Consider the following 9,783-nt stretch of genomic DNA (forward strand, 5'->3'; position numbering starts at 1 on the left):
TATGGATTGTTATTTGTATTATACTTGTTTGACGATGATAGCGAAAATGCTGTTTGTTTTTACGTATCTCTAACGGCTTAGGAGATCCTTCTAGAAAGTTACATTTTTTATTTGTTTGAAGAGAATTTTTAAGGGTTATACTCGTTCAGACCCACTGATTCTGAATATTTAAATTAAAAATAACTAATTTATTAATTACAAATTTTTCATTCGTCAATTTTAATCTCATTTATGAGCCAAAAAAGGTTCGATAATCTCAGCCTAGACAAGGCTCGTGTTGAGTCAAGTAAACGTCGTCTTAGCCAAGACAAGGCTCGACTTAAGAAAAGTAAACGCCGTTTTACCTGTCGTGGCCATAAAAGTAAGACGAATGCCTATGTCTCGACTCAGTTTTGAGACGCAGCCAGACATCGTTGTATGAGACGAACTCAAGACATAACAAAGTCGGACTCAAGTCGAAGCATTTTTACTCGAGCGTTCTGTTTGCTGTGCTCGCTAGCGTCTATTTTTATCCTTTTTACATTTATTAATAAATTCACATAAAACTAAAATATATTCAGGTATTTCTCTTGTTAACATAATCAATTTATTGTTCAATTGATTATTTTAAAAAGGATAATAACTGAATGGAACGATTCTCTCCTACGTCATCTTTGATCGAGATCCATGATTTAATATTTACAATAATGAATTTTTAAACCTTGCTGCTGGTACGCCTGGCCCTGATTTATTTAAAGTTTGCGGAGATATGATGGCCAGAGCATCACAGCACAGATGGGTAATTTTATAATTTCTCCTCATACACTATTTTAAACTAATAAGTATGTATTATATTTAATAAACTTCGATTATCTTCCGTCGATTATCCAAAAGTTTATTTGAATATAATTAATTAATACATTGTGATACACGATTTAACAAATGTTTTCGACCAATATTTAAATATTTTAAATTTTTTTTCTAATTTTTAGTTTAATAATTATAGGATGAACAGCAAAAGAAAGAGAAATATTATCTATTTAAATCGAAGGATTTAATTTTTTTAATTCACAATTTTCATATCATAAGTTAAGTTATTTTAATTTTATGTCATTTTAAAATTAATAATTCGTTAACTGCTTCTTATACATCAAAATTTAACACTTTAATTTACAAAAAAAAATTAAACAATGTCGATTTTAAATTCAAAGTTTAAATTAACAGTTTTATATTTTAACGATTCAAGGTTATCTAAACAATTTAGTTTCAAATGTACAGTTTTTTAACATTTGATTTATAATTGCTTATTTTAAATAAACAGTCAAATATTAAGTATTAAATTAATATTATTATATTAAATATATAATACATTAATTAATATTACCAAATATTGAAGAATTTTTCTTTTTTTTTAATTAAAAAAATGCAAAGAAAAAGTTTGAGAAAGACCATAAACAATAATCTGTTCAAAAATTTCATTATTAACAAAAATGTTGAATAAATTTAGAATTGTGTTGTAAAATTAATTATTGTCCAATTGTTAATTGTCGAGCGACAGTTTAATATAAAAAATCAGTGATTGACTTAAATTTGCGGCTAATCAACTTAAAACGTTTTTTATAAATTTTTTTTTATTTTAACAATTTTCTTTAGTTTTCAAGATTTAAAACTTCAAGGAAAAGGCGATTTTCATATACAAAATTTATTTATTCACTTTGTTTTATAATAAAAGTTTTAACAATATTATATATTACTAATATTTCATTAGAATTTAATAAATAAACATTTCATATTGTATATTTTTTAAACACTTGATTTTTTTATAAACGGGTCGCCATTAACAAATAATGTTTTTCTACAAATGAATAATTATCAAATAGAGTCCCATTAGGGAAATTATGCGATTTCAAAAAACATTTTTACTCTAATTATTTCCTTGTTAGACTTTAAAATTCTTCAAATTGAGAACGTATCCTTAAAAATAAAGGCCTGAAATGGAAAATCTATAAAGTGAAATATTTTAGAATTACGCATTTTAAAGTGTATGATTTCATAATTAAAAACGTTCATAATTAAACATAAAATTCAGAAAAAATTTGAAATTGAACTTATTTTAAACTGTAATATGGTATGTAATTGGATAAATTTTTCGTCGAAAAATTTGTCAACTTCCGGTCAAAAAATAAGTTTACTGTCATTTCCAGGTTTTTCCCGCTTATATTCCCGATCATTTCCTGGTTTCCCGGTACCCCGGCGACCATAAAAGTATGTATTAATTATTTATTATTAGGAAAATTAATTGTATTAAAATTTAAAAAGAAGTGTTGTAGAACTTTTTAATTAATTATTGTTTGTAGTAAAATGCAATAGTAAGTATTTTTTGTTATAGAGTTTAACCAGAAAAACTCCTAAGATTGTTATCTTTCGAATTAAGTAATTTAAATAAATGTAATCCTTTAAACTTTAGAGGGATTAACCCTAGCGGACCTCGTGAACGGAACGGTTACACAATTGCGGAAACCACCACGGGTTGTCGCACTCAGCGGTTAATTCTTCATTTTTAAAAAATAAATCAATACGAATACATAAATAATAATATCCAAATGAATAAAATATATTTAAATGGGACGATGATCGTGGGGGCTAAAGCGTAGGCTTTGGACCCACTCCTTGGGCTTGTGGGTTCGATTTCCGCCTCGCACTCTGGAAGAGTCTCGGCGGCCCATGCGGCGAACACTATCCTACCAAGGGAGCTGTTCATCTCCGGAGAGTCGTTGGACCGGTACCTGTACAGAAAAAGGTTTTCTTTAAGTACTTAAAGCTGTTGCTCTTGGTGGTTCGGAACCCACCTTAAACTGTAAAAATAAGTTTTAAAGGTGATATGTTTCCGTAGGTAATCAGGAAGAGTTTTTTTTTGCTTTCATTTTTTACATCATTTTGAAGACAAAAACGCGATTTTTGCTAAAAAAAATCGGTTAATTTGTTATTCTAAAATGAACAAAAAAGGTCTTTAAAAAACTCTTCTTGATTACCTGTTGAATTATGCGAGGAAATAGTGTACCAAATTTGAAAAGAATAATTTTTTATACTTACATAGAATCACTAATTCTAGGTCCGTAGAGTAAATCGCTGTCATTCATGACGTCCAAAGCCTCTTTTTGTTCCTGCCTGGGTTGAATTCTACTCCATTTACTGGTACTTGCAGCTTGTTCGTCCGCTCTGGAAATTCGTAGTTCGTCTGACGCGATCGCTCAAAACGCTGTATCTTCGTTAGTTTTTCTCCGATTTACATAAAATTTGGACATAATGTTCTTGAGATGTTGTGAATTCAGAAATTTTTTTTTAAATTAGGTCAAAAAATTTGTTCTAACACCCTACCCCCACCCCCTTAATCGTTCAATTTATGTTGGTCGGCTAGGGAAGGTCTGATCATTTTTAAACTGAAAAACTAGTTTAGAATCTATTTGAATTGCAAAGTGCATTTTTAACTTACCAGGTCCTAAAGATATGCCAATTTGCTTATGAAATGTCGGTATTGAATAGAACATCGCCCAATATTTTTTATCCTTGTTAAGAATGCAACTTCACTCTCTTTTAGCGAAAGCAAGTTTTCGAAAGTATCAAGGTCAATAGAAACGTTATTTAATGGAACTGTTGATTGAAAGATTTTTTTATTTTAGAGTTTAGAAAGTGTTGTTGGATATATTCTTAACGTAAAATAAAGACCCCCTTAACTGAAGAATATATATTCTTGACTAATTTGAAGAATTTCCCACTAAGTTTAAGAATATTCGCAACTTAAATGGGTATAGTTAATCTTAGACTATAGTAAGATTTAAATATTTTTATTTCAAAAAAATTTGTTCAGTAAATAATACATATTCATTATTATTATTATTATTATTAATATTATTACCTTGCAATTTTATGTTATACATGACACACAACTTGTACAACTTCAGCTGATTGAACTTCATAGCATTGAAAATTGCACGCCGGTATTTAACCTCACTACCTTACTTCGTTTTTGAAATGTGACGTCAGACTTTTCTCACTCTAATATTTTCTGTAAAGAGAAGAAGATAAATGAGCGTTCTGCTTCGCAGGTAAAACAATCAAAAGTGGAAACTGATCGACAAGCACGTGGCACGAAACATTAAAAGAAAAGACTGAACAATAAAAATATATAAATCTTGGTTGAAAACATTTTCAAAGTCAGTGTATCACAATGTATTAGAGGGTCGTTCAGTTAAGTTATTTCCCTTGTTAACATTATCACTTGATTGATCAATGATAAGTAATTTTATAATTCCACTTCATACACTATTTGTAAATTATTGAGTATATATTTTATTTAATAAACTTCTATTATTGTCCGTTGATTATCATTGTGATACCCTGATTTCAAAAATATTTTAAATAAATATTTATACATATTTTATTTGTTTATTTTTATTTTAATGATTATAGGATGATAAAGGTCGATTCTATTGATCTTGATACTTTGGAAAAACTCGCTTCTGCTGAAAGAGAGTGAAGCTGCATTCTTAACAGACATAAACTATTTTGGGTGATGTTTTATTCGATACCAATCCATAATCCATAATCCAATTGGCATATCTTTAAGACCTGGTAAGTTAAAAAGCACTTCATAATTCAAATAAATTCTAAATTATTTTTTGAGTGTAAAAAGGATTAGATCTTCCCTAGCCGCCCACGTAAACTAAGCGATTAAGCAAATACGTGACCGCAAAGTGACCACATATTGACCATTTTATTTGCTGGGCCCGCTAGCGCATATTTTCATCCTTTTTACAATTATTCATAAATTTACTTAAAACTCAAATATATTTTATTTATCTACATATTATTATTTATGTATTTGTACTGATTTATTTTTTACAAAATAAGAATTAAGGTATGCGGCAATCTGTGTCGTGAAATATTGTGCGTCGGGTTTCCGCATGCAGCTCTTATTTTTTAATTTATAACAAATAAATCAATTCAAAATAAATTCACATAAATAAATATGAATCTGTAAAAAGTTAAAAATATTTCTGAGTTATATGTGAAATTGCGATATTAATGTGATAAAGAATGAAAAATTTCCCTAGTGGGCCCACTGAACAGAACCGCCTCTATGTGGTCACTTTGTGGGTTCGTAATTGTGTAACCATTCCGCTCACTAGGTCCGTTAGGGTTAATTCCTTTTAAAATTTAAAGGATTACATTTATTTAAATTAGGTAATTTAAAAGATAACAATCTCTGGAGTTTTCCTAATAAAAAATAGAAAATGTGCTATTGCACTTCATTGAAAACAATAATTGATTAAAAAGTTCTACGACACTTGTTTTTAAATTTTAATACAAATAATATTCCTAATAATAATTAATCAATACACTCATTTTTTGATAGGGAAGTTAACAAATTTTAAGGCGTAAAATGTATCCAATTACATGATATGATACAATTTAACCTGTTAACGCCCTTTGGGATACTATTTTCCCACCGGGTCTCTAAAATCAGTGAGATAATATCATGCCACAGAGAAGTGTAACAGTGGGAATAATAATTTTTCTTATATTTTGAAGTTTCGCGGTTTTTGGCGCGTTAAAGGGTTCAAATAAGTTCAATTCCCACTTTTTTCGGAATTATAAGTTTAATTGTTAATTATTTTAATTATGAAATCATACAATTTATAACGCATTATTCTAAAATACTTTACTTTATTCATTTTTCATTTCAGGTCTTTATTTTCAAGCGTACGTTCTCAATTTAAAGAATTTGAAAATGCGGTTTAGAGTCTAATAAGGAGATGATTAGAGTAAGAATTTTTTTGGAAATCACATAATTTCCCTAATGAGAGTCTATTTGATGATTATATTAATTTGTAGAAAAATAATATTTGCTAATGGCGACCCGTTTATGAAAAAATCAAGTGTTTAAAAAAATGTACAATGTGAAATGTTTATTTATTAAATTTTGCGGAATCATGATCAAAATATGGTATTGTTAAAACTTTTTTCATAGCCAAATTAATATATAAATAAATTTCATGTTCAAAAATTGCATTTTTAATTTTTAAATATTAAAAACTGAAGAAAATTAGAATTTCAACAGTTGAATTTGAAGAGTTTAAAATTAATTTTTCTTTAACTTTCAACCGTTGGAAATTAAAGAAAAAAGTGAGTACTGTATGTATAAAAAATGGTAAAAAATGTTATATTTACATAATTTCATATTAGAATTTAATAAAGATTCCAACCCATACAATTCTGTTGTTGAAAAAACCAATTTTTTCGTAAACGAGTTCTAATTGACAAACAACGTTTTAGAAAACTAGTAGCTATCTAATTGATTCCCAGAAATGAGATTGATGAGCATTAAAAGAAATTAAAAACTCGATCGTTTCCTTGCTAAAAAATTAACAAGGAAAATCGGTAAAATTAAAAATTTTTGTATAAAAGTAGTTTCAAGTCGATCAACTGAAAATATAAATGAATAACTGTTAATATTGAACTATCGCTCGGGTATTAATAATTGAACAATAATTTATTTTATAAGAGAATTCAAAATTTGTTCAACATTTTTGTTAATATTGATATTTTTGAAAAGATTATTGTTTATGGTTGTTCTTTACATTTTCCATTAACAAAAGAACAATTTTTCAATGTCTAAAAATATTTAACGGTTCATTTAAAATAAGCAATTATAAATCAAATATTAAAAACTGCACATTTGAAACTGAATTGTTTGAAATAATCTTGAATCGTTAAATTTAAGACTGTCAATTTAAACTTTGAATGTTAGAATTGTAATTGTTGAATTTTTTAATTGTAAATAAAATTTTTGAATTTCAAAATATAAGTAAAAGTTAAATAATTATCAATTTAAAACGACTGATAATAAAAATAATTTAACTTTTTATTTAAAAAGTGTGAATTAAAAAAATTAAATCGTAGAATTTTGAACATTTAAACATAAGTTCATAAATTATTGAGCGTTTGAATGCAACATTGATGAAATACTGATTTTTAAAGTTTCAGCTTAAAAAGTTTAAAATTCACAAAAGTTCCACTTTTAGTGTTCTAATTTAAGTTAAGAATTTAATTCCTCGAATAAAATCGCCACCCTGATACAACTTAAAAGTATTTTTGTATAGATGATTGTCAAAGGTTGGTGAAGATTGCTCGTGAATATTCTTTCGTTGTTGTTTGTGATGACGTTTATAATCTTTTGAACTACGAAGAAGGTTTTCCACCCCATAGATTATTTTACTTTGATAATCCCAAAGATGAAGATTTCAAAGGTGGAAATATTATTTCTAATGGGTCTTTCTCCAAAATTTTCTTCCCTGCAGTTCGCGTTGGATGGATGGAATGTAGTCCAAAAGTTGTCAATATTATGAAAAACTCGTGAGTTATAATTAAAAAATTACATTGATGGAAATTTATGTTTGGAAGTGACAATTTTTAATTTTTTTCAGAGGTGTTATGAATTGTGGTGGAGCGGTTAATCATTTCATGTCTGGTACAATCGCAAGTTTTCTTCATTTAGGACTTGCAGACGAATATCTTGATGTTGCAAATGAAAATTTCAAGGTAATTCTAAGGAAATATAATTAAATAATTTCAGTTTATTTGAATAATTTTTTAATTTTTTGTCCGTCGAAGTATTGTACTGAGATATATGACATATTGAACAAAATGTAAAATTTTTAGAACAAATTATCGGAATTTTGCAATATTTTGGACAAATATCTTCCACGAGGTTGTTCTTACAAGAGACCTAAAGGTGGTTATTATGTCTGGCTTGAACTTCCTAAAGGTAAATTAGTTGCTTAAGTTATTAAAATACCAACATAAAATTTTCATAATATTAAAAACAAAAATGATAAAAATCTCCAACCTAAAGTTAGCAATATTGCTTATTTTTTCATTAAATGTTTATACATCTAACAGAAATGGATGGATTTAAATTCATCGAGTGGTCTAAGGAAAACTACAAAGTAACGGCCATACCTGGAGCCCAATTTTCGTATTCAAAAAGTTTTAAAAATTTCTTGAGACTCTGCTTTACATTTCATTCAATTGAAACTCTGCGAAAGGCGGCTCAAAGATTATGTGAAGGACTGGATGATTATGGCACACATATTTTTGCATTGAAAGTAAAGTGAAGGAATTTTGTATTTTTCACAAATGGATGTAATACATTTAATACATTATTTCAATTTTTTGTGTTGATGTTTAGACGATTAATTAGCTAATTAAGTTCCAAGTGAATTTATAATAATCGAAAATTAGACATTTATTTCCCTATAAGGAAATACTTTTATTGAATTATACACATACAGGGTGAAATGACCTTGAGTAAAAATAAGTTCCAGAGTACATATTTAAACTTAAGATTTCCTGCTGAATTGAACCAAAAAGTGCATTTCAAGCAAATTTTTAAATTTTTAACCCGAGATAAGTTTTAAACTAAAATAATGAATCCTCAACCAAAAAAATTAATCGTTAAACGGTCGTTCAACCTTAAAAACAATTAGAGGAATGTTCAACAAAAAGATTAATTTTCAACCAAAGAAAGAAAGAATTTTCAACAAAAGAATTAAATTTTCAACTAAAATGATGAATATTCAACCCAAAAAAGATCCATTTTTACTCAATTAGTTTAACATTTAACAAAGTGGTTGAATGTAAACAAAAAAGACAAATTTTAAACAAAATAGTTGAGTCCTCAACAAAGGAGCTTCAACAAAAGATAATTCACAATCGCCAAATTACAGTTGTAGATGTATAATTGTATATATGCATATATTATCGAGCGCAAACCTCTAGGACGAATAAAGAAAAAGGAAAAATATATACAAAACTGTTGAGTTTTCAACCCAAAAAGGCAAGTTTTCGAAAAAATAGTTGAATTTTCAACCAAAAGGGATACATTTTTATTGTGTTCATGTTCACCAAGAAAATCTTGTTTCTACCCAAAGAGATGAGTTTTTAACCAAGAAACAATTTTAGCCAAGACAGACAAAAAAAAATCAACTACATTGTTGAACATTTTCAACAAAAATTTTTTAAAAACTGTTCCCTTATAGTTTAAAAATCGAGGAATTGGTTGAAAATTCGTCTTTAACATTAATCACATTGGTTAAAAATGAATCCTTTGAACATACAATTTTTTTATAACGAAAAAATAATTCTCTTAAAATTCAATCTAAAAACAACATAATTCCCTTCCTGATCGATTCAGCGACTTGAAGTGCAAAACCTGCCTAATGTTAAATGGATTCGATCTCCTTTGAAATAATTTTTACAACACTGTTCTTTTTTTATGAAAATTAATTTTTTTAACAGAAAATTCAACTATGACACTTTTGGTAGAAAATTAAATTTTTTAAATAAAGTGTCATCTTTTTTAGTTGGAAAACTGATTGTTTAAAAATGTATGGATTTTATTAGAAATTCGTATTTTTCATAATTAATTTATTGAAATGAAATTTTAATTTTCTATTTGGGGCAAAAAGTTTATTTATGTATTTAATTATAATCTGTTTTGGTAGAGAACTCAGACATATTTTTTTAATTACACTTATTTAAATTGAAAATTATTTTTTTAACTAAATACTGAACCATCCCATTTTTTCATTAAATATTAAGTTCATAATTGAAGCTTCATCTGTTTCGGTTTAAAACGAAACTTTTTGATTGAAAATTCAACTTTTGGTTAAAAATGATATTTTTAAGTTAAAAATAATATATTTGTTTGAAACTTTCTAGATTTTGTAGAAAATTCGTAAT

General features: G+C 27.2%; 1 protein-coding gene across 1 annotated transcript in view; it reads left to right on the top strand.

The window, feature by feature from the left end:
• Positions 1 to 8,210, top strand: part of LOC117178889 (2-aminoadipate transaminase-like) — a 14,461-nt gene extending 6,251 nt beyond the window's left edge. Inside the window, exons 4-7 of the mRNA XM_033370417.1 lie at positions 7,341 to 7,395; positions 7,467 to 7,581; positions 7,702 to 7,807; positions 7,942 to 8,210. Coding sequence (XP_033226308.1) covers positions 7,341 to 7,395; positions 7,467 to 7,581; positions 7,702 to 7,807; positions 7,942 to 8,156 — 491 coding nt within the window. The 3' untranslated portion in view covers positions 8,157 to 8,210. The remainder of the gene's footprint in view (positions 1 to 7,340; positions 7,396 to 7,466; positions 7,582 to 7,701; positions 7,808 to 7,941) is intronic.
• Positions 8,211 to 9,783: the final 1,573 nt, after the last annotated feature.

Source organism: Belonocnema kinseyi, chromosome 8 (genome assembly GCF_010883055.1).
Source record: "Belonocnema kinseyi isolate 2016_QV_RU_SX_M_011 chromosome 8, B_treatae_v1, whole genome shotgun sequence".
Taxonomy (NCBI): domain Eukaryota; kingdom Metazoa; phylum Arthropoda; class Insecta; order Hymenoptera; family Cynipidae; genus Belonocnema; species Belonocnema kinseyi.